The sequence below is a fragment of the Mixophyes fleayi genome, chromosome 5, assembly GCF_038048845.1.
Source record: "Mixophyes fleayi isolate aMixFle1 chromosome 5, aMixFle1.hap1, whole genome shotgun sequence".
Classification (NCBI taxonomy): domain Eukaryota; kingdom Metazoa; phylum Chordata; class Amphibia; order Anura; family Limnodynastidae; genus Mixophyes; species Mixophyes fleayi.
The window spans coordinates 48,288,633-48,314,232 of NC_134406.1; the positions used below are offsets into that span (position 1 = coordinate 48,288,633).

Below are 25,600 nucleotides of genomic sequence, written 5' to 3' on the forward strand. Positions count from 1 at the left end.
GATACTGAAGGACTTGTTCACAGCAAAACTCTTTATGTGGCCGCTGAGATGCCCCATTTTATGTCTTTCAACTGCCTGAAACAGAACTAATAGCTCGTAATGAGCTCTATACCACCAAGCGTCAATGCGTTTTTTGTTTTTGTTTTTTTGTATAAACAATTTTTTTTGTTATTAAAAGTAATAGTAATTACATTAACAAAGTTTTGCCCTCTTCCACAAAAAACACTCAAATGTTGGTTTGTTTTCACATAAAATGCTACATGTATGTAAAACTTGCTTGACTACTGGATCCCATTAAGAGTCATACAATGGGCCTTTGAAAGGATGAGTACCATATAAAACCAATAAGTTGTTGGTAAAATAGCCTTTGCCTAAGGATAGTTTCTTATCCCAAGATCTCCACTACACTATCTTGCACAGTTTATAATCTATGTGATTATCTCAGTTAGAAGGATATCGTTGTAATTTGGCCTTGGGCAGGGTTTTTCATGTCGCATCTTAGGTTTTTTTAAATATCTTAAAATATATCCTTGGATTCATTTCAGATAATTTCACTAACAGTAACAACCTATAGATCGGTGATGGGCAACAGGCGGCCCTCTGAGCCTTCACCTGCAGCCCCCGGCTACTTCCTCCTTTATTGTCAGATCTGTTTGTTATAGGTTGTAACACTTGTTTAAAATACCTGCTACTGTGTTATTACAGATAGGTGTCTTTCATTAAATGTATTATTTTAACTTATAACTGAGATAATGGTAATGTGCTGCCCTTTTGAAGGCTAGAGGGTCACACAATGGGGCCCCAAGAAGTGTATCAAGTTGCCCATCACTGCTGTAGGTGGTAGCAAAGGCACATGTAACAGTAACATATCATCATCATCATCCTCATTTATTTATATAGCGCCACTAATTCCGCAGCGCTGTACAGAGAACTCATTCACATCAGTCCCTGCCCCATTGGAGCTTACAGTTTAAATTCACTAATATAGATGCACTCACACACATAGACATATACATACAGAGAGAGAGGTAGAGACTAGGGTCAATTTTTGATAGCAGCCAATTAACCTATCAGTATGTTTTTGGAGTGTGGGAGGAAACCGGAGCACCCGGAGGAAACCCACGCAAACACAGGGAGAACATGCAAACTCCACACAGAATATATATAATGTTGTACTCACGCTTTTGATATTCTTGTGTTCTGTTTCTCAAGGTGGATACATTTAGACTGTGAAAAATGTCCAGATTATTTAGACGATCAATTAAAAGAAGACTATATCTGCACATTGTGTAAGCAACTGGAAGTGGACAAAGATCCAGGGCGAGAGTGTACTGAAATGGAAGTTGCAGAATCTGGCCCCAGTAAGTATTCTGTGTAACACCCTTTTCATGGTATATTGTGCTTGTGGAGAACCTGGGTATAGTGCAAAGCACCACAGTTAGAGCAATGACATTTTGGATGTAGGTTATCTTTAGCATAGAATAATCGTTCCAAGTTCCCAGCATCCCTTTTGCTTTTTGCAGTAGAGAAGTAGGCAAGATTGATGTGTGCATTAAGCTTGCCCAAGTCCTTTGATAACTTTGTAATGTAAACCCTATATATGCTTTGTGTGACCTACCTGAAATCCAACCCAATATTTAGTTGTGGAAAAGACAACTTAATGCAAGTATGTTTATATATACAGCTCTACTGCTTTCACGAGTAGATTTGGCAGCACTTTCTTATGATTTAGTTAAAGCTATGTTTTAGTGCAGCGGTGGTCAACAGGCGCCCGCCGAGCCTTCACCTGTAGCTCTGATTTGCAGTTTAAAAAAGTATTGACTCAGTTATTGAATTAAATACCTTTTTATTAATTCAGTTTGCACAGATGAGATTCAAGTCAATACAGGTGGAAAAATTACATTTCAAGATGAAGCACTTAATCACAATGATATTGTTCCTGATGCAGCAGTAATGTGTCTTGATGAAGGTATTCTCATTTATTTTGTTATATATCATTTTTTTTATAACAGTTTTCTTATTACATTATAATCTTGAATTTTGCTATAACTAAAAGAATTGATTTATTATCTTATTCTAGTCCTATAGTTAACATGTTGGGGACCTTCTATCTGATAATACCTGTGAATATTGTATTGTATTATTTTGTGCGAGGATGAAAACTATTACAAAATCCTCCACAGATTTCAGTGCAGCCTTTTCGCCTGCAAACTGAGAGTAGCATTTAGCAGGTCTAAAATGGTTAATTAAATGTCATTAACCTTATACAATGCACATAATAATTACAATTTTTAATACTAGTTATCTTTCTAGTCTGTGCAGTTTTTCTAAAGCGGAAATAAAGTGATGATCTCATTGGCATACATGAGACTGGTTAGAAGTGAAAGCCAAGGCTTCACCTTAGTCCAGTCAGTTTTAAAATGTAGTTTCCAGTTTTGTTGTCAAATTCTTTCTCTACTGCTCAGCAATACTTGTAAAGTCCACTCAATAAATTATATTCACCCTTCCATTATTTGAGGTCACGCTAGTCTGGAAAAGCCATACCCAAAATATATATAACTCAAAAGTGACAATTAAAACTGACAATAAAACTGAATGAAAAGCGATGTCTAACTTTTCCCCTTTTTATCCCAACTGTTAGTTAAAATATGGGGACCTATGAAACTTGTATTTTACCTGCATATTGGCAGCATTGCAATGTTGTAATAAATTAGTTGAAACTGAGTAGAAAGGGGGCAGCTATGAAAGCCCTGGATAGTTTTGTGGGGAAGGGGGTCAAAGTGATCTGCGATTCCAGCATCACTAAATCAGATAGTTATACCTCCCTAATGTGCAGATGTCATAAGCTACGAAGAATGTATGTAGTGTATTTAATTATTTTCTTCTATGAACCAGGGACACCAGAACAGAATGAGAAAGCAGACCTGGAAAGTGAGGTTTCCGGTCAAGTTGATGCAGAGAGCATGGACCTATCCCATTCAGATGTTGTGCACATGGTACCGGCTGAGGTGGTAGGAAAGGCTGCAAGTGAGAGGAAAATGTCACCGCAGTGTCTTCACGAAGAAACAAATGAGCAACAAAAAGCTCCAAGTCCTGCTGAGGACACAAGTGAACCACAAACCGTCACCCGTGTCCTGGAGGATTCTTTCGAATCACCTTCCAAGTCTAAGCTCACAGATGATACTTGTTCAAAGCTAGACGAGCACTTTGATTTACCAAGGGGTCATGAACACATTTCAATAAAAAAGGATGATCCACTGGTTTCCGAAACCTGCGATATTCAGCACAAGGAAGCAACTCCTAGCAGTGAGACTTCTACAGAAACTAGTTCACCTTTAAGGGACAAAACTCTGAAGTCTCCCTATGGAATGGATTCCCCGGCCACCTCTGTCGATACCAGTAAGACCAGTGTCTCATCCTCACCAGCAGTTTCCATCGACTTCCATTCTGCTATCGACATCTTTCAAGGTCAAACTCTGGCACATAGTTTTAGCACAGCAAATGGCTTTCCAACCACATATATATCTGTAGCTCCAAAAATCGGCATGGGTAAGCCAGCTATCACCAAAAGGAAGTTTTCTCCAGGCAGACCAAGATCGAGACAGGTAAATGTTACTGTTATGGCTGATCTTCAACTGTGTATTTCAGTAGCATAAGCTATAGAATATTCAATAAATGCATAAAATGATGAAAATGTTTGCAGTTTTCAGGAGTTTAAGGTGCATTCTTCATTTTGTAAGATAAAGTATATAGATAGATCTTGTTCTAGAAATGGTTATGCCGTAGTTAATTACACAATCTGTTTTTAGAGTCTGTGTGTTGCAATTTACCAATCTATTAATTTGAATGTGAAACTCCTAATCAATATGCTTTTACATGCTCTGATCTACATATGGAGGAAATTAAGTATGTTTATTGTTTTGCGACAATAATGTGTAATTGATGTCATCCTTTCTGTGAATACTAATAATTAAAACAAAACAGCATCCGATAATCTTTTCTCACTATCTGTAATACACTCCAGCAATTATAGCAATCTTCTTTTGTTGCCTATGCTATAGAAAAGTTTCACTTTGTACTGGATTGAGAATTGATATGGACTTCTCCATTTTCAATTAACGTGGAAACCGCAAGTGGTTTAATCAACCGTTGGAGGTAGTCTTTGTTATATTGATAGTCTTGTTAATGTATACACTTTTTGGGAAAGATTTAGCTAGGTTTGCTGAACATGAAGGGCATTTTAATTGAATAAATACACAATGACATGTAAGGTTTTACTTTCCAATATAGTTACAATATAATAGGAGCTGCAATGGGATGGAGTCATAGATAGTCTTTCCATGGTTAATATTTTTATTCTTTTTGTTTTGGTCATTTGGAACATTTTATCAGTGATATGTTGAGATGAAATGCGAGTGGTTAGCTTTAAAATGAAAGAAGAATGACATGCATAAAATGTTTTTGTTGTTCAGAACCCACCTCCTCCGTGACCCCTGCAGTTCTGGCAGTACTAGTACCTGGCCTCTATCCATTGCTTCTCTTGAGCTAACAGCCTAGGGAAGTTTAAATGTACACAGTGCACTGCCGAAGGGCCCCTGCTGGTTTCATTACTGGAAGAAACAAAAATACTTTTTGCATTTCCATCTCTCTTAGTTGTTTTAAAGGCAAATGTGCCATATTTAAAACGGGATTCATTTCCACCTTGTCTAAGAATGATCCGTGAAATATTATGGCATAAGCCGTTTGACACAGCAAACCTCATATATCTGCCTATTTTGCTTATTTAAAAAAAAATAAAAAAATATTTGTAATATGTAAATTGCAGCTTAGATACTGCTTGTTTGACCAAAGTAATATAATGCATAGGGGTATATTAATCAAGCTGTGGGTTTGAAAAAGTGGCGATGTTGCCTATAGCAACCAGTCAGATTATAGCTGTCATTTTGTAGGATGTACTAAATAAACGATAACTAGAATCTGATTGGTTGCTATAGACAACATCTCCACTTTTTCAAACCTGCAGCTTGATACATTTACCCAATAGACTGCCATAGAACAGTGCCAGCAGTGGTCAAATTAAAAATGGTAGACTGCTGGTCTTGCTTTAACTTTAGATCAGTGCATCTTTTTTCTTTTTCTTTTTTTTTTTTTTTTTTTTTTTTTTTTTTTTTTTTTTAACTAGAACATTTTTAATAAAAAACAAAAAAATCAATCTGTGCCCCTATTAAGCAGTCTGATGATTGTAAAGTGCAGGAAGACATTTTGGAGGCTGAACCAATGTTCTTGAGAATACAAGCTATCAACACTGTAGGAATTAGGAGACATGACTTCAGTGATGTAATTCCCAGTGACTTGATTGGCTGAATATTGGTTCAGCCCATAAAATGTCTGCCTCCACTGTTTGCAGGTAATGGGTTCAGGTTCAATATAACACTTTCTGATCACACTTCTCTAATACTATAAATGTAACGCCATTGTTTGTTGTTCGATTTATTTGCAGTAATAGATTTGCTAAACCTGAGAGCGGGTGGGCATATTAGTAACAGCCATCATGTAATAGGAGAAACGCCTTTTTGTGTACTGTTGATATGATTAGACTTGTGCTACATTGCTTTCATTTCTTATTAAAAGCCAGCACCTCCATCTGCTCAGGACTACAGGGTTTTGAATCAGCTGGGTGGTGAGTTTCACACCTCCAGGAAGATTTCTTAGCTGGACTACCAAGTAACTTAAACCTAATACAGCAAATGTAGTGGTCACATTTACGGATATAGAACAGCAATTTTCGGTGAATATGTGGTCACAGAAATTCCATAGTCTCTGATTAGCTAAGTCAGACCTGAGCAGTTTGCATCTAGTCTGCTGGTTAGTTCTTATGGTCCCTCATGTGGGATTGGCTTTGTTTTCTTCTATTATAAAAAAGGAAACGTGGCTAACAATTCAGAAGTAGTGGGATTAATTAATATGAGGAAGGGGCAATGTTGTAATGCGTCTCTTTCAAACGGTTTTACTATCCTTTTCAGTTGATCTTTACCTAGTAACACAATTCGCTACAATTTAGCTGTGCTTGAGGGATATATTGCTGTTGACATGAAGGTATTAGACAGAATATTAGGGTTAGACCCTACAAGGCCACTTCCCTTTTGCTTTCTCCCACCATTGACCTTAAACTCTTGTGATTGGCTTGTCTTGGCCGATGTGTCTGCTACATCTTTGCATGAGCATTGAAGGTAATGTGGACAGCCCTTGCGTTCCCAGCTCCCATACACTATTTACTGTGCTTCTTTGGTTTTTTTTTTCTGCTTAGCAGTGTTTAGAGTTATTGCTTTTTTGTTCATTTTCTTTCTGTAAAATAGTCTAAAATCTCAATGTATTTTTATCGGCAAGCAGGTTTTGGTAAACTGACAGCAATGAGATTATGTAAACTTAAAACATTTTCAGTATTTGAAACATTTTAATTTACCTCCATTCACCTTTGTTTAGAGTTTTGTAGTTAAACTTTATTCTGCCATCAAAGCCTACCCAGTGCATCCGGTCAGCTGTGTCATTTTGTCTACCTAATCTGGCCATTAGTGGGCATTTACTTAATATTAGCTGACTGCTAGAGTTGTGTTGCATAGCAACAGGTTAATAAGAACTTTGCAGGTAATCTGTACCGTAAATTGTACTGTTTTCTATATGTTTAAAGAAAAGATAAGCGAGGTAAATCAGAAAATGTTTTAAAATAGTGAGAAGCCTCTTTGAGATCATTTCTGAGGGCCATTTCATTTATCATTTTGCCAGCTATTAATTTAAATCTTGGATATTTAAATATGCCCCAGTCCAGAGGCAGATAGCGTGATCTTTCAGCTCTTGTTGCAGTGACAGCCGTTTGGAACCTCAACAACTACTGAAAAGTCACGAGTTGGCTATGTCTGGACACTTGGTAGTCTCACTCCCAATTGTTCTCTCCACAAATCTCAAAGTGCATGTTGTGTTATATTTCAGATTAATTGTGGCAGTATCATTGTCTGCATTTGCTTGGCTTGTCTAACCCTTTATGTTGCTGGCTTTGTTACTTTTCCGTTGCTGAGTTTATACATGTATTTTTTCACCTGCCATGTCTTAGGGGACTTGGAGTACCAATAATACAGTGAGCCCACCTTCCTGGTCAGCTGATGGCTCAGAAGGTTGGGACATTTTTAAATCCAGACAGCTTCTCGGCAATCCATTTTGGAGCATCAAAGTGGTAAATAAGTTGCATTTCTACTTATGTGTCATTTCCCTTATCCTGTTATCTGTAGGGCAAAGCGCAATCTCTTCCTCCACCTTCTAGATGTCTGCCTTTTAGGTTGTTAAAGCTTGGTTCTTAGCAGACTTTCCAGCTTTGGTCATGTTGCCTAAAAGCGTTCAAATTGCTCAGCGATTATCTTATTAACTGCCCTAAAATGATCTGCTAATGTGGGTACGCCTGCTTTCTGTGCTTTGCTGGTTCAGAATAAATGTAAGTATTACCTTCTCTTACCATTGACTACCGTTTTCTCAACTTTTTCTCCCATATCAGGCCAATGTTATTTGGTGTAATGATAGCAGTATAAACATGATCTAAATGGGACATACACTTATTACTTGATTTATTTTACTTTATTGAACATAATCACACCCACAAATCTAGCTTGGTACATTGTGACATGCCCCAAAACTGTAATTTGATTCTTATATACTACGTTTATTACACTATAATATGGTTAGGTCTCTTATGATGTTTTATAGAATTTTATTTTAGAGAAATCTATTTTTTTAATTTTTTTTAAATGAGTTGCTTGTAAGCCTATAAAAACTTGGGTTTTATAATTGAACGTGAAATCCCAGGGACATTAAGGTTGGCTGTTTAATTAGACCAGACATCTTGGCTGAAGTGCAGTTATTTTTAATAAACCTCTGTGAATGCTCGTTCTGAGGGACATGTTGTGAACGCTTTGAATAATCTTTATGCAATGCATGCTGATGTGATAAAGGGCCTTAGAATACGCCGCAGGCACATGTATCCTTAATGCCTGCGCCAGAACGCATTGGCCGTTCACACGGTCAGTAGTGTAAATTTGGACCAAACCATCATGCACAGTTTTACCGCTGCACTGTTCCCTGCATGATTTACTTCTAGCTGCAGTTAGCCCACATACTTTCTGTTCACAATAACCAGTTGTTATGACAAGGTACATCCTACATAATTGCTCCAATGCCTTTCTAACCACCTGCACAGGGTTTGTGGAATGTGGCCAAATTATACAGCTCTTGTCATAGCCTTCATTACTATGTGCTTTATACACTGAATTTGCTGGCTCTATAACATGATCCCACATGGGAACTAAAACCTCAGTTCTTTTTCAGATGCAAATACTGTTTAAATGCCAAAATTTGCACACAACCTGTGTCAAAGGCTTTCTCCAACTACACAATATGTCAAGCTTCCAGAGTTTTGGCTTTTTCTGGATCCTTTTCTTGAAAGAAATATATATATCTTATATAAGATAGATATATCTATTTAAGAAATAGAGAGAGAGAGAGAGAGGTATATAGGTTTATTACAGCATGTGTCTTATTTTCAGGATAGGAAGATTGTGCTGCTTTAAATAACGAAATAATTTTGATTTGTGAAACTGAGCAAAACGTTGAGGTCCGTATTCTGTAGTGGCTCGTACCCTTTGCCTTGTTGACTCTTATTGCATTATAGCAACATTTTATAAACTTCTTGTTGGCTGCAATGTTACATCTGACAATCTGTCAATAAGATCAAGTACCCGAATACATAAAAAGCTTTAGTGAAGTATTTTTTTGGATTTTGACATTTGACATGGTTTATACCACTATTCTGCCTATACTTTGACGTTTACTAGATCCCAGCCCCTAGTGAATGGATAAGGCTGCATTCCCATGTATTCCTGGCTACCTCCACTGTTTTAGGTACATAGGTATGCTTTACACATTCATCATGCTTGCATAACTAGGTTTCCATGCCTGCTTACACCCTTACATCAAATATCCAGTAATTTCCCCTGTTGCCGAGTTTTCAAAGCAGACAAATCAGCTGTCCATGTATGTCTTTATAGAATGAGGTTTGATGACACCTATCAGTTAGTTGCTGCCTATATCGGATGTAAGCTAGGATACTAACCCATATGATTGGTGCAGCCATAGGCTTTATGTTGTATTTTTGTTTTCTTATAATGACTTTTCTAAAAAGTGGATTTAAACGGACAGAAGGTGTATTTCTGTTCTGTGGAATTGAGGGGTGCAAACATTCACATTCTTGCTTGATATTTACGCCCCACAGCATCCGATATGCTTGTTTGCTGTTAATTATCATCATAATCACCATTTATTTATATAGCGCCACTGATTCCGCAGCACTGTACAGAGAACTCATTCACATCAGTCCCTGCACCATTGGAGCTTACAGTCTAAATTCCGAGAGAGAGAGACAGACTAGGCTCAATTTTACTAGCAGCCAATTAACCTACCAGTATGTTTTTGGAGTGTGGGAGGAAACCGGAGCACCCGGAGGAAACCCACGCAAACACGGGGAGCACATACAAACTCATCACAGATAAGGCCATGGTCGGGAATTGAACTCATGACCCCAGCGCTGTGAGGCAGAAGTGCTAACCACTGAGCCACCGTGCTGCCCCATGTGTTCAATATGTACAACTGCATCATCAGCAACAAATTCCACTTATGCTTGATCCCTTGGTTTGCACCTAGTCTGCAATGGAGTTTAATCCAAGTATGACAGTTTAAGGCTGGCTGTACTTTTTGATTCAAGTGATAGATAATTTAGTGGGGTTGTAAAAATAATCCACAAAATACAGTTCAATAGAACATATTAAAACATTGGATTACTGATGGCATTTTTCACTTGTTTTAAAAATAAAATAAAAATAGAACTGTAAAAAATGTTGCAACAGAGGGTAGTGCTAACTGCATGTGACTGGTGACAGAGGGGTGATACTTCAGTCTACAATAGAGTTCAACACAACGTCTGAACTTGAGAACATCATAACATAGTAAATATTTAATCTGAGGAAACAAATTGTATCACACTCCTTTTTATTTTCAGTGCTTTCCTGTTATCTCCATAAGTTTCATATATATAACAGAGCCAGAGTCTACATTTTCTTATGTTCTCACACATTACGTTTAATAGAACTTAATTTCCTTGCTATTATTCCAACAGGGTCGCGGCTCGGGATTTCCGAGGAGGAGACCAAGGGGGTCTGGACTTTCTGGGCGTGGTGGAAGAGGCCGGTCGAAATTAAAAACTCCTATAGGCAACTTTATAATTCCAGGGGTAAAATACAACTTTTTTTTTTTTTTACATTGTATCATGAAGGACATGTGTTTGCCAACTAAAATATTTATGCTTTCAGTCATTTTATTTTGGGAAATTATTTTGTATTATATAATCCAATATACTCTGTAAATCAATATGAGGCACGGTCAGTATGGACTATTTTTAAATATAATAAAAAGGTGGATAAGCTAAAGCACTGTTCAGGTTAATTTTGGTGATTAGTATTTTTACATCTGTTGAAGCTGCATAAGTGAGTATATGGCAGTGAATCCAAGGGTGGGGAAAAGTTCTGGTTGGCGCACAGGATGAGCCTCGTACTTTTAATGGTCACTTGTGGACAGTGGATCCACAAAATTGGGCTATGGCGCCTGGAGTGCCTTCTAGCCTTTGGGGATCAGGACATTTGCTCTTCACCTCCGAGTGTTGCTGTGTCACACTGCACTCAGAGTAGGGCCCAGTGTACGCAGCAGCAGAGCGGTCTGTAAAGTGGACCTGCGTGTAATTGACACCATAGAATGCCATGTGCACTATCCAGCATTCACATTTTAAACATCATATATCTGTTCCCCTCTGGCATGGAGGAAGACTGATGTATGATCAGTTCACCTCTCAGTAAAGGCATAGGAGGGAGGTGGGGTAGTAATAGATGGGGCTAATGTGGGAAGGTTAATGACTGTGGGGAGGTTGATGAAGATTATTTAGATGGGGGTTAATAAATACGATTATTATGATGTAGCCAGGATGATGGGGCAGAGTAGCTATGAAGGGAGCATGTTGATAGGGGCTTTTAAGAAAAGGAGGATGTGGGGAGCAACGGGATGGATAAGGGCAGGAGTAATGGGGAGCGAATGGAGACGATTTGGGTGGGGGGTATCGGCAGTGTAAGTAGAGAATTTAGGTGGAAATAAAAGGTGATAGAAAAGAGGTGTAATGTAGATTGAGGTGTAGTAATAATTAGAAATGGGGTACGATGTGGTAAAGGGTCTTTTTATTAGCAGTTGACATAGAAAAATGTTTTAACCTTTCGCTGGCTCCTAAATTATAAAATGTTTGAGCCTCATCTTAAACAGCGGTACCGCCTCCTTTCCATAGTGTTGGTGAGATGTCTTCTCTTGTCTATGTGATAAATGTAGACTGCAGCACATTGATGTAGCACCTGCTTTCCAAACACATATTACATAATGTTCCCCACACTCCGTTGGAGCTTATATATGTCTAATTGTAACCTTACTCTAATAGTTTTATCTGTAATAATGTGGGGATTTTTCATCACCTGTAGTGCTTATATTTGTGCAGAGCTACAAAAAAAAATGACACCTTCTGTATAATTGAAAGAATGAGCCTTTACTCTTCTTCTGCTACTTATAACAAATGTGTGTGCGCATGTAAAAGTCAGATTGAAGCTTTGCGCACATTTGTGCACAGGTTCCCATTATCTAGCTGTTCAAAAGGAAACTGTGAAAGATTTGTTAGGGAAGACATGCATATTGTTAGAGCATGTGGGATATTCCTTAGAGACTTCTGAATGATCTGTGTTTCTGCAGCAGGTAACCACAATTGATCTTTCATCATACAAGGAGGAGGAAGAAACCTCAATGCACAACACAGTCGTTTTATTTTCCAGAAGCGACAAGTTCACCTTGCATCAGGTTTGCAATTATTTTCAGATAGGGATTGAAAGCAAAGTGGGTGCTGGGCTTTAGTTCATGTTACAGATGGGGAGAAGCAAATTGTTTCCATAGTTCAGAAAGTTTATCATAAGTTTACTTTCTGCAATGTTTGCCCACTTACATAAATGCTGTGACCTCTGCCATTGGTCATCATCGTGCCCTAGAAATCAGACAGATTTTGCCCCCAATAAGTAACAGATTACTTTTTTAGGCTTTTCTTGATTCTCCTCCTTAACATGCCTGTTTGTCTTTTATTGGCCACATCCCAAAGGGGATGTTTACTACCAGTTTTAAATATAAATATAAATGATCAGCTTTGTAGGAATATGTAATATTGTATATTGAAAAGAAATATTTTAATTACACATAATTAAAGCAAATAAACAAACATAAATGGCATTTCTGTTTGGATCAGTTAAAATATATGGGGCTCTGTAAGTAGTATGTTGGTTTTTTAAGTGACCAAGTGAAAAAGAATTCCAAGTAATAATTCTGTATTAAATTGTTTATTGCTTTGGTTCTGTAAATACCACAAAATGTTTTTTGGACCCTGATGGAGTTTTGTTTTATTTTTTTTCATGTGAATTGACAATGTAATGTACCTTTGTTTTGGTTTGCATGTCTGATAGGATATGTGCGTGGTGTGCGGTAGTTTTGGGAAAGGTCCTGAAGGGAGACTTCTTGCTTGCTCTCAGTGCGGGCAATGCTATCATCCATACTGTGTCAGTATTAAGGTGAGTGTCTGAAAAGCTTTCTTTCTTCATTATTATATTGTAGCTGATAGTAACACCTCTTAAAACATAACATGGGCAACCCAAAGATTGCACAAAAAGCAAAACAGATTCACTCCTTTATGCAAAATAGAGTTATTGGTCTTTCTCATACAGTCACTGTCAAGTCTTTCTTTCTAAAACTTTCTAATTGGAGTATAGATGTTTTTCTTCTAATGATAGAGCAAATAAAGTAGCATGGAACTGTTCAGCTTCAGTGACCAGCAACAGACGGTTCCATTTGTCCACTCAGTGGAATGTTCGCTATTTAATATTCTATGTATATGTATTCTCTGTGTCATTGACGATTTTTAATTAAATCTCCAGATTAGTAAAGTTATACTTCGCAAAGGCTGGAGGTGCTTAGAGTGCACAGTGTGCGAGGCCTGTGGCAAAGCCACAGATCCTGGACGCCTGCTGCTCTGTGACGACTGTGACATTAGCTACCACACGTACTGTCTGGATCCACCATTACAGACTGTTCCCAAAGGAGGCTGGAAGTGTAAATGGTCAGTTTTATACTTTCTACTGCAATTATAACACTCTGCATGCATTGTTCAGTAGAATTAACATTTGTTATAATTACCATTACCACCACCACCACCACACAATACACTTTTGACAGAATTTTATTTTTCTTCTATCATTGTATTGTATGTAATATACACCCCCTCTTTCACTATTCCTACTGTACTACAGTGCTGATTAGGTTTCTTAGAGCAGTATCTAGTCAATATTTTGTAGGGTATGTCTGCATATAATATTGTTATATTGGATTTTTCAAATGTCATTGTGATAACAATTCCAGATTTGTATAGTAGACTGATGTTTGCTAATAAATATTCCTCTTCTAGGTGTGTATCGTGCAACAATTGCAAAGCAATAACACCAGGGTTGAGATGTGAATGGCAGAATAACTACACACAATGTGCACCATGTGCAAGTCTATCTACCTGTCCTGTATGCAGTCAGAACTACATAGAGAATGAGCTTATTCTTCAGTGTAGACAGTGTGATAGGTAAGTGGTGTAGTATACCCTAGTACCTACTGTTCTTGTCTTTCTAACGCAGTCTTCCTGCTTTTTTCATTAATAGTTTATCATATGCCAATGAATGTGCATTTCACAGGTGGTCCCATGGTGCGTGCCAGAACTTAAATACAGAGGTAGAGGTGGAAAGTGCAGCAGATAGCGGCTTTGACTGTGCTATGTGCAAACCGTTTGTAATACCAACTCAAGGTAATGTCCATGGTCAGTGGCTGCATTGTTTGTGTAATAGAACCGTAAATGATTATGCTGCATCATATAGTAATAAGCAACATAAAACCATTAGCATTGGTGGTCTACAGAAAGTGAATTGAGCAATTAATTACTGCTTTAAAAACACAAGAAAAACTTTGTCTAAGTTTTATTATATTGATATAGCATTAAATAGGATGTGGTTTGTCCAAAAGCCCTGATGCTCAGACGAATGGAGTGATGCACTATTTATATTGGCTCTGTAATTGTGGTCGATGAATATTATTTACTTACAGCAGGAGAACCTAGGCTGCCAGATGCTAGGGGCGCATAAAACACTGAGTGAGTGATATAATGTTACTCTTCCAGTGTTTTAATGTCTCTTTGCCTCCTTTGTATGGAGCGCTGGCTGCTGACAAGGAGGTGAAGTGGCCAGCAGCTACTTACCTGTAAAGCTGCTGCTTCTCAATGTTAGTGATATGCTGGAAGTGGGGTTCTGGACTGTGATATCACCAGTCCCACCAGTCTGAGCTGAAGGAGAAGGCACCTGCAGTGCTTCCACCACCCCTTTACAGGAATTGCATGTTATTTCAGATCAGTAGTTGTCATAGTGCCACTTCCTAGGTTTCCTTCGTTTTCTTTTTAAATCTGCGTTTTATTTACTTGATTCTGATTTTATTTTTTAAATGACTTTAATATGATGGAATAAAACTTATGTTTGAGTTGTTGCTACCTTACTGTGTCCAATATTTGTATTTGTTTCCCTTGGAATTGTTCGACTTCTTCTTTGTATATTTCTCCATAGTGGTGTTTGCAGCACCTTGTGAGAAAGGGTGCAGTGGTTTAAACTGCTGTCACTAGTTGCTGAAAATACTTTAGTTGTTTAAAAAAATATATATATATTTTTTTTTTTATTTTTTTTTTTGTCAATCTCTTTCATGCATTGTCTAGAAGAGTGTGAATCTCCAACCGATGCTCAGATTGTTTCAAGAATTAGGGAACCCGGTAAGAAAAGTAAATTTCTGCTTCCAATGTAAATGTTCTATGTATATGATGAACCTTATTTTGAGGGACTAGAAAGGAAGTTATCTAAATAGCATTGTTCTATTGAACTTTAAATACTCTGTGTATAAATACTGTAACTATGTAAACCACATTTTAAACCACTTTTTTTTTTTTTTTTTTTTACATATTCACTGAAAATATTTTGCATGTATTTTGAGTCTTAAGGAGAATAACTTTATTAAATCTAAAAAAAAGTGTAAAAATCTGTTTCTTGCTCAATTGTTTCTAAGTATACTCAGAATAGTTTCACCCATTAAGTGTTATTGGGTTATACTGTCTTTAGAATCAATCACTAAAGAAATTAAGAGATTACATAAAAATGTGGCATACGTAATAAACTGAGCAGCGAGTGATTAAATATGGCCAGAATGTCTTGTCGCACATGGAGTAGAAGGAAGGTGTGGAGGCCTTCTTTAGCAGAACAAAGTATGTTACGTGGCTATATCTGCAGTTGTGTGCTTCTCTCTCTCATCCATACACTTGAACGCTGGGTATAGTGTGTCAGGACCTTACATTTGGCCCTAAAAGTCTGAGCTTCTCCCCTCTTTATCATTTTATTTCTACTTCATTCTGTCCTTGGCCTTTGTTAAAAAAAATAATTATTGAAGGTCCAGGCCGGCTACGGGATTATAGAGCGGGAGGAGTTTAGACTTTTAGGGGCAGATTCAATTAGCCGCGAGGTGCTGCCCCCTGTGTAGGCTAATACGGTATAGAAACCTCCGCTCATTTTCTCTCGCATCCTTATGGGACTGTTCCGGAAACAAATTTCGTCTCCTCGCGCCAAATTGAGCCTGCTCCTTAGAGCCAAATGCAAAGTGCCCGAACTTCAGTGTTGAGCCTCTATACACAGAGTTTCTGCCTGCCCCAGTGGATTCAGAGAAATTATCTAATATAAGTATTCCTTTTTTTTTATTGTGTGATTTTAGTCAGTTTATGTTGGGCTGATAATCGTGGAATGTTAAAGTATCCTTGTTGCTCCTTAAATTTCATTTAGATAATCTGAAAACCTTCACCCAGGACGGAGTATGTTTGACAGAGTCAGGGCTATCGCAGTTACAAAGCTTAACAATCACAGTACCACGGAGGAGGCGATCAAAACCAAAGCTGAAATTAAAGATTATCAATCAGAACAGCGTGGCCGTACTCCAAACACCTCCAGACCCACAATCTGAACAATCCCGAGACGGCGAGATGGATGATAGTAGAGGTTAGCTCTTCTCCTACTAGTAGACCATTATCAAATGTTTGTACACATAGGGGGAGATTCAATTAGCCGTGAAGTTTCTCGCAGGCATATCGGAGACACTTCACAGTGGATATTTTTACAGAAATATCTGCTCATTTTTCCTTGCGCACTCTAGAGGTTTGAGAAAACAGCTATTTTTACCATAACGGTAAAAATGCCCAGTCGCAATGTTATCTGGAACATTGCAGCTAATTGAATCTGCCATATAAAGTCTCTCTTGTATTACAGAACTTTTTATTTTTAACAGGGGATAACTTTTTTTTTTTATACCATTTGATCGAGGTTTTATACTTGGACAGTATGATTTTTTTTTTTTTCCTAAAGATACTTATGAATTTAAAAGTCCGGTTGATTTTTGAATATCTGTTAAATTCTGGGATTTTTTTTTATTTTTTTTTTACAAACTGACACAAGGACATACATATAATGTATTTCTATAAGTAATCCCTGTTTTGTATTGTTGTCTCAAAGGGAAAACAAGCCCTATGGAGTTCAATTTTAACTAATCTGTTAGTGGTTAGGGGTTAGTGTAAGGTCAAAGCCAGAGGATGTGCTTGGAAGCTGTATTGTGAATTTCTGTATTTCAGAGTTGGTCATGTGATCATTTTGAGTGTTTGAAGTGATGCTTTTAAAGTAGAGGTGGTCTCTAAAGTGAACCGTTTGACTGCACATAGTGGAAGCAGCCATTTTGTGGGCTGCACCACATACCTCAGTGCGTTATTAGAGCCTCAGTGAGGTCACTGGTTCCTAGCTGCATGTTCATGGCTCAGCAGACAGAATAGCTGCCATCACTCTCTGTAGGTGACAATTATACTTCAATAAAGTTTCTTACTTTCAGAGGTCTGTGTCTATATTTACACAATATTGAAGTGCAACAATTGTGTCTATTGTAGAAGGTGATCTAATGGATTGTGATGTGAAATCAGATTCCAGTCCAGAGCGAGAACCTATCGATGACGACCCTAAGGGTGCAGAAGTAATGGACGGAATGAAGAAAAGGAAGAGAAAGCCATACAGACCAGGTATAAACTTATTGGTGGCAGGGAAAAGACGGCAGTTATCTTTCTTGGGTTTCTTTTTATACCATTGTTGGCTAAGCTGTGACACTCCAGGTGTTGTGAAACAACAAGTCCCAGCATACCCTTCCAGCAATATGCTGCTATATATTGGCAAAGCATGCTGGGACTTCTAGTTTCCCAACACCTGGAGTGTCAAAGGTTAGCCAGCACTGTTTTATACTGGTTTATTGAAATAAATACTGGAAACGTGTGCTATTACAGTGAAAAGGCAAATATTAACAGCCATCTTCTCTCCAGGTATTGGGGGATTCATGGTGCGCCAAAGAAGTAGAACAGGTCAAGGGAAATCCAAGAGGTCTCTATCCAGAAAGGATTCTTCTGGCTCATTTTCTGAACTTCTACTGAGTAAAGATGAAGGTGTGTGTGTGTGTGTGTGTGAAGGCTTAACTAAAGTATTTACTTTGGCAAAGAAAATATTCTCTTTATAAGCAATGCTTATATTTATGTATTTAACAAAACATTTTTAATTTACCAACATTATTGGGTGCTTCCATACTACTGTAAAATAAATACTGGCCCTAAACTCCTTGAAATACTGCACAATGTGGCTGACTATTTGGAAAATTCAAGTCCTTTCATTTACTGGACTGTAAATGTTACTCCACACATTTCCTATATTTAGGGAGGCTGTTTTATTAAACTTCAATGAGCATTAATCCAGCTTTCTGGATTTGTTACCGCTATGTATCTTGTTCCTCATTAAACTTTTATTTTTTTATTTGATTTTCTACAAGATAACAGCAATGAAAGTTTACGCAGAAATGAGGCCCTAAAAAGAGGCTGGAATTAAAAATTGTGTAAAATTTAATTGACTAAAGAATATTGCCTAACTGCTTGTCTCCGTTATTGACAGTGGCAGCAAGTCCATAGGTATCCCTCTCCATTTTTTTTAAGCTGTCTAAAGCTAATAAAATTAGAGAGGGAATTTAGTTATTCATCCCTTCAGTGGTGGTTGCAAAACTTTATTATAGCAACAGGATTGCTTAATCTTATAGAAATCTGTACTGAAATGGAAGCATGTGTCAAGGTGAAGAACTGAAATATAGCAGTAGCCTGACATTGGAGACAGATGTAATCCACCCACGCAAGGTTTTTTAGCCAGACTAAACAAAATAAAAAGCAGATTTGTGCACACAGGGCCAATCAACAGTATAAAATAATAACTTTGGAAAATAAAAGTTTATGTGCCTTTAACAGTCCCTATTGCAGATAATGGGCTTTACCAGCAATACAAGCAACAGTATAGATTAGCCTGACCGAGGAAAAAAGAACAGATATCTTATCTACTTTTATTGTATGTAGCTCCATGTCCATGTGTTTGTTCCGTTGCTTGATTTGATGTTTGTGTACACCCAAAGGTTGGAATGAACCTCAGCCAGAAACTCCCATAGAATGCATCACTGGCTCTGATAACACAGAGAAAATAAAGAAACGTTATCGGAAAAAGAAAAACAAGTTAGAAGAAACCTTTCCTACATATTTACAGGTACTTGGCCTTCATGTGATCTCTTACAAGAGTTAGACTATTGGAAAATCTATTTCACTCTACATCTCAATTGACCAGTTGAATAATATAATAAAATTGGGAAAATGTTCTATTGTAACTGTAACACTCTAGAAGACTTGATGTATTCAGTGACTTCATTAGCAAGAATTAGAATTTCAAGTAGGAATAAATAGAGGATAGTGGATACTGTTATGAAGCAAATGTATGTATACTATGTGTTTTGTATCTATAAATGGATGTAAAATACTACTACTAAAAAATCTACTTGTGCAAACAGAAATGCATGCATTAATAAGATTGGGGGGATAAAAAGGATACAGCAATTACTCTCCTCTACTCTATACATTACTATGTTATATTTTCAAATTACTCATCTCATTCATTTGGTTGTTCAAATATTAAGCCTTCTAGGAGGTGCTCGGTGTCTGAGTAGTTGACAGATTTAGGACGTCATAAGTTTTCTTCAGCTGCACTGTAGCCTGGAAAGAAACATGCATACATGTCAAAGAAAATAGAAGTTTCCTGTTTCTGTCCTTGCTACACCTGGTTGGAACTGGCGCTATTATTATTAGTGTGCCCTGAAACTGTTGCCAAGGGAGATCCGTGGAGACTGATGGAAAGAGGGACTTCCTATCATCAGACTAAATAACATTACCTGTTGGCTGTAAGCTTTCTAACCCTTTCGCTGCCAGTGTTCATGCCTAGTTTGCACCTCATACGATCTGATATCACTTTTTCACACCGTGAATGCTTTGCTGAGAATAACTTTCTCTTCTGTAGTTGGAGGGTGCACAGGTAATGGCTTTCATTTATTCATTAATAAACTATGCAAGTCTTATCCAAATTATTAATTTTTATATGTAATACACATCTTTGCTCGCTGTTTGTGAAATATCCTGCAAAGATTATAAGAAGAATGTACCAGCCCTGTTATTTCTCTTTTCTTTTGCTTGAGATATCAGTTACCCTAAGCATCAAAATATATACTTCTTTATCATTACTAGTAATTATTTTTATACTATCCCTTGCTCTGATTATTTGCAGTTTTTAGTTGGTTAAAATTGAGGGACAGCCTCTGCTGTTCCCTAGAACAGAACCAGAGGGTACTTTTCCACCCCCTCTGTCCTCCTGCTCCCAAACCAGGTCTTGCAATTCTGTTCCTGGCCGTAATCAAGATGTTGTTCTGCCCACTCTGGCGTTTCTGGGAGCCCATCTCCTTCTCTTCCGGACCTTTGGTTCGATTCTACCTCAGTGGCTTTGGTGAGAGGAATTGTAGATTTGGGGTTTAATTCCTGGAATCCCATGATTTTTACCCATTTGTCTTCCTGGAAATTAATCGAGACGTTTTCCTCTCCTGGAAGTCGTTCAGTCTTCAATCTCTGCAGGGGTAGTCACTCCAGTCCTGGAAGCGCAGAAGGTCTAGGGATTTTACTCAAATCTCTTGTTTGTCCAGAAAATGATCTCTTTGGTCGGGAAGACAGGTTCAAAATGGAGTCTTTGAGTTCTGTCATAGATGGCATGGAAAAGAACGTGTTCATGCTGTCTATTGATCTCAAGGATGCGTACTTGCATGTTCCAATGTGAGAAGGGCCCATTGTGACGTCTTATGCTAAACCAGGATCTATTAAGTCAGTGGAAGTTTCTTCATCAAGGGTTAGTGTGGACTGGCTTTAATGATGTGGCTGTTAGAAGCCCTTAGCCTTAAAATCATGGCTTCATGACAGGGAGGTTGAGACCATGCTTAGGACTAGACATTCTGTTTTGGCCAATAATTGTCATTGGGTGCGGAAGACTTGCATCCCCTGGTGTGAGAAGATGTTTCCTATTCCTTCTCATTGGAATCATTTACTGGTTGTTTTTTTTTTTTTGTTTTTTTTCCTTTGTTTGTTTTTTTTACAAAGGTCTGGACTGTGGTTTGAGTCTTGGCTCCGTTAAGGTTCATATTTATTAGTGCTCAGGTTTTTTTTCAGGTGAAGATGGATCCTTTAGTGAAAGTGCCACCTTCTACAGGGGCTGATTCATGTGCAACATGAAGAGATCCAACTGTAGAGGTGGATTTGGGATGTCCCCAAGGTTTCCAGTATCCCCCAAATAGATGAAAGAGAAAATTTGGATTTATTTTTACTTTTTGTTGGGGACACACTTGTTATATTCCTCTCCATTCTCTAGTTTCTGTTCTGTCCTGTGGAGCTTGGTTAGAAAAATAACTAGCTTCTTCTCCAGGTTGCTTTGGGTCCTACTAGACTCAAAAAACAAAAAAACAACCCAGCTAACTGCTTAGTATGCTACGGAAGAATGTCTGTGCCTGTTGCCCACTTAGCCACTGCAGATGTACAATTTCCGTTAATTGCAGGGTAAGGGTTAACTTTTTTTATTTTATGTCACAAAAAATGCACAGTAAGGGCACTACATTTCCATTTCATTGCTCTGAGTACTAACAATGTACAGCATAGTGTGGACAATAATCAATGTAGGTGTCCCACAACTAAAACTTGGGTGATTTATGTGTAACTGGTTTGTGTTTTTCTTCCCCTTGTAATGTTTACCCAGAGTCTCCCAGTTTGTGAATGCCTTGTGGATTAGTAATTCCTAGAAAACACTTTTTTTTTTTTTTTTCTCATTGGGTCATTTATAAGGCCAAAAGAAGTTTATTTGGCTACTAATATTTCATAAGAAAGTGGGTAATTTATACTGTCCTGTTTGAAATTGGCTATATGTTTAAGAACTAGCTAATTGTAGACCCATAACCAGTGGTCAAAGTGGTGTTGTATACGGGATTATGTTATACCGTCGCTTCTCCTACTTCGTTTTTTTGTAAAAGTATCAAACTACATTCACTTACAATCCCATTACATTTTCTCTACTGCCACTTCTAAATTTCCACTTCAAGCACTGCCCACTGTACTGCATATTCAAAAGACAGGTAAAGTGATTGAACATTCTATGTTTATATTCTTTTATGCAGGAAGCTTTTTTTGGGAGAAATCTTCTGGATACAAGTAGACAAAACAAGCTGAGCATTGAGAATTCGCCCGAGAACATGGCTCAACTTTTTTACAAAGCAAACATGAATTCTACTTTTCTGGACCCATCTTCAGACCCCCTACTCAGTTCTGCCGCAACACCCTCCAAAAATACGGACGGTAAGAGCCCTCTATGCAATACCAAGAAACTTTATTGGGTTGTACCGCACATTGGAAGAATGTTCAAGGAAATGTTACTTGGGATGAACGAAACACTTAATGTAAACTTTATGGCATTATGAACCTAAACGAACACCCATTTTTACCTAGCAATCTGGCCATTATGGGCACTAGTTCCTAGTTCACTGGAGTCTGTGGATATTTCATTTAAACTGTTAGCACTTGTTTTAATAAATGCAAATAACTTACAATGTGCCGATCCATATGATCTAGCTTTGGAGGTATCTGAAAATGTGGGCCTTTCTTGGTAAGTTGCTCTTTACAGTGTTAAATGGCCAGATTTTAGTGATAAATCTTGACTACAGGTAATCTAATTCCTAACTAATTTTTAATTTGCATCTTTTGGTGTAATAGATATATAAGTTTAAGGGTTGTAGCAGCTAAAGACCTCTTTGTGCATAATTCATCTGAAGAACATATGTTTGTTATCTTAAACAAAAAAAAAGTTACACAGGTACATTTTGTTTGTTTTAGGTGGATCCCAGGATCCTCTCGCTGAGCTGTCCGAGGTTTTGAATACGGAGGATGATATTTTCGGAATACTTTCTGATGATCTTGCTAAATCTACAAGCCAAACTGGTATGTCTTCAAAAGGTTTGTTCCTGTTTAATCTCCTCTAGGTCCCCTAATGAAGTATAAAGTTACCTTTGCTAGAGCTTTCCCATATAAATGTTTCTTTTGATTTGATTTCCCTTGTATCTGCTTGCAACCTGTAAACAGCTTGTTTAATTGATTTGGCTCTGCACACTGTTTTTCAGCATGCTGCTTAACGCGTTCACCGCCATTCTTTTTTTTTCTCCTTTGTTATAATCATCCGTTTTATCTGGTTTGGGTCCTGTAGGTCTTGATTTATGCACTTTCCATGTCGAGAATTCGTCCTCTCCTTTTGGTAAGATAAACCATAGAACATTCCCTAGCTAGGTGGGTTAGCCATCCTTATCTGCTTGCACTGTGTATGCATGCAACACGCATGATTGGTTCTGTTTCTTCACTGGCTATATATTTCAGATATTTTTAACTCCTCAAAAAACATATACACTACATATAAGTAAGGAAAAGTACCTATTTTGGTTTTGCACCAGTACTGTACTGAATTCTAGGTCTTGCAGTTCAGTTGTTAGCTTGAATAGCTTTTAGACTTTGATATGCATATGCTGTATAATAACTTTGGGTGTAGAGACACCCAAACTCTTAGCCTGTCAGTGACAGCTGGTATATCCATAGAGGGTGCCGGGAACAGTCTCCCTTGGTTCTTTGCATCCAAAACTCAACACATAGCATTCAAAGTAAATGCTATGCACTGCTTCCTCATTTAAAGAGATCATCCTGTGATGTTACTGCAGTAACATCAAAAGATGACTTGACCCAGCAGATGGCAGTCCCATGTGTAGTGGAGTCCAAGAAGCACTACGTTCTTTCAATAGGTTGGATGTCTCCTCATCACCCCATGTCTCTGGGGTGAGGAGTCATTTATGAAGTGGTCAAAGGATGAACAGGAAACATGAATACAATAAATGTGAATTATGATTACTGTTAATTCGTTTCCTTTCTAGTTTAGGTAGAGACAGGTTAAAAAACACCACCAGATGGTATACAGTACAGCTCCTCCTTTTCCCTTATGTCTTTTGAGTGACTAGTTCCCAAGCTTCCTCTGAAAAATATAAACACAATAAACATGGGAGGGAAGCTGAACTGAAGCTTTTGAGGAAAAGGTATTAACCGTAAGCAGAATTCCTGTTATTCCTCTTCAATACTCCATGGCAGTGCCCAAGCAATACAGTAGCGAGGGCCACAAAAATCAAACAAGCCACCTATGTTGCAAAATCATCAATTTATTCAGTGGCTGAGCAGAGAAAATGTTCCCCAAACTGATAGTCAGGGGAGGAAAAGCTATCCAAATGATAATGACTAACGAAGGTATGGATAGATGTCAATCAAACTCTGTTACAAAACAGTCGCTGAAGCCTAAGCCTTGTTGCTCAAGTTGCTGCTATTGCTCATATTTAGTGGGCCCTCATGACCCCTTACTTACATTCTTCTTGTATGCTTATACAATTACTTCTCTGATCCATCTGAAAATCTCTTGTTCAGAAGAGACACACTTTCCAAGGCCCTGCAGGAACCATGAAGAGGTGCTACATGTTTCTGTATTCTTCTTTCCTAAATGTAAGGAAATCATACTTAGAGTCAAAGGAGTGGCCTTTTCTTTTTCATCATTTGGTTGTGGACAAAGGGGTGGCCGTTCAGCCGTTCAACCGCTCGATGAGTTTGAGATGCAGATATTACTATAGCCTGAAACTCTGGTTCTAAGTATCGCCTTATATGTACAGACCTTCATAAAGAGCTCCTTGCCCCACAGTGCTTGCAATTCTCCAACTCTGCGAGCAGGCATAATTGCCACTAAGAAAACCTCTTTCGTGTCATCCATCTCTAAGAAACTTCTTGCCAGGGGTTTATAAGAGTCAGACATCAGGAGAGAGCCTCTTTATTGCTTGGAAGAATCGAATAATCGAATCTTCTGAATCAATCTTTTTATTTAATAACACACTTATAGCAGACACTTATTCCTTGAGTGTAAATATAGTAAGACCTCTGCTGAAAATGACCTGAAAGAAATCCGAACACATGTAGAATAGCCTCTGCAGTTGAATTGAATCCAGAGGGACATCATGTGATACATTTTTTCCAGACTCTGTAATAGATTATTGGAGAATTCTTCTTGCATGCCTGTAACATTGTGCCGATTACTTGCTCTGAGACTTATTCCTTAGTAATTCACACTCAATTTCCATACCCTTATAGTTAGATTTGGATGACGAATTGGTCCTTAGTATAATAGATATGGCCAAATATGTAGAGGCCATGGTTGCTCACAGAGGATCTCCCAGGCTATAAGGATCCATGGACGATGAGGCAAAGATGGAAGAATTGAAATTACTTCTGCATTCTCTTTTCATAATTTTCTTATGATACTAATGATGAGTGGAAAAAGACTGAAGAGGTAATCCAGGTGAAATATTCATGGACTTGTCGGCATGTTATTACCTCTGTCCCTGGAGCTTTATGCCATGAAAAGATCCTGGGTACTTTGGCATTTCTACTTGTCAAAATAATGTCCACATGAGGAAGCCAGAATATTACTAACTGTAGCTTGAAAACTTCCTGGTTCCTGGATAAATCTAACTTTGGCTGAGGTAAACAGATATTAAGTTCTGCATGTCTGCTATGTGCACTGAGAATGACTTCAGATTTTTTTATCTTCCCAACACATGATTGCTACTTCCGTTTTCAAGTTTCTGCTTCTAATACCTTCTCTGACAATTTGACGGCTACCACCATCTTCTTGCCTGAAAATATTCTTAAATACTTCCTTTTTTGAATAAGATGAAACTGCTGAATAGCTTTCCACATTGCTCCTAATCCCGAAGACATTTACTTGAAGTTTTTACACACTTTGTGACCATATGCCTTTTCCCATTTGTCCCTAAAGGT

At 37.9% G+C, this 25,600-nt stretch overlaps 1 protein-coding gene across 10 annotated transcripts in view; it reads left to right on the forward strand.

Annotated features, from left to right (window-relative positions):
• The window catches only part of KMT2C (lysine methyltransferase 2C), a 183,614-nt gene that overhangs the window by 101,959 nt on the left and 56,055 nt on the right, over positions 1 to 25,600 (forward strand). For 3 of the 10 annotated variants that reach the window (XM_075212142.1, XM_075212140.1, XM_075212148.1), the window contains exons 11-28: positions 1,213 to 1,361; positions 1,859 to 1,969; positions 2,896 to 3,605; positions 7,109 to 7,228; positions 10,214 to 10,327; positions 11,875 to 11,979; positions 12,630 to 12,734; positions 13,098 to 13,279; positions 13,625 to 13,789; positions 13,899 to 14,008; positions 14,960 to 15,013; positions 16,068 to 16,280; positions 17,213 to 17,341; positions 17,636 to 17,755; positions 18,757 to 18,884; positions 21,871 to 22,048; positions 22,583 to 22,702; positions 22,950 to 22,997. In XM_075212142.1, coding sequence (XP_075068243.1) covers positions 1,213 to 1,361; positions 1,859 to 1,969; positions 2,896 to 3,605; positions 7,109 to 7,228; positions 10,214 to 10,327; positions 11,875 to 11,979; positions 12,630 to 12,734; positions 13,098 to 13,279; positions 13,625 to 13,789; positions 13,899 to 14,008; positions 14,960 to 15,013; positions 16,068 to 16,280; positions 17,213 to 17,341; positions 17,636 to 17,755; positions 18,757 to 18,884; positions 21,871 to 22,048; positions 22,583 to 22,702; positions 22,950 to 22,997 — 2,861 coding nt within the window. The remainder of the gene's footprint in view (positions 1 to 1,212; positions 1,362 to 1,858; positions 1,970 to 2,895; positions 3,606 to 7,108; positions 7,229 to 10,213; positions 10,328 to 11,874; positions 11,980 to 12,629; positions 12,735 to 13,097; positions 13,280 to 13,624; positions 13,790 to 13,898; positions 14,009 to 14,959; positions 15,014 to 16,067; positions 16,281 to 17,212; positions 17,342 to 17,635; positions 17,756 to 18,756; positions 18,885 to 21,870; positions 22,049 to 22,582; positions 22,703 to 22,949; positions 22,998 to 25,600) is intronic. The other 7 variants (XM_075212141.1, XM_075212149.1, XM_075212143.1 and 4 more) reach the window with 6 other exon arrangements.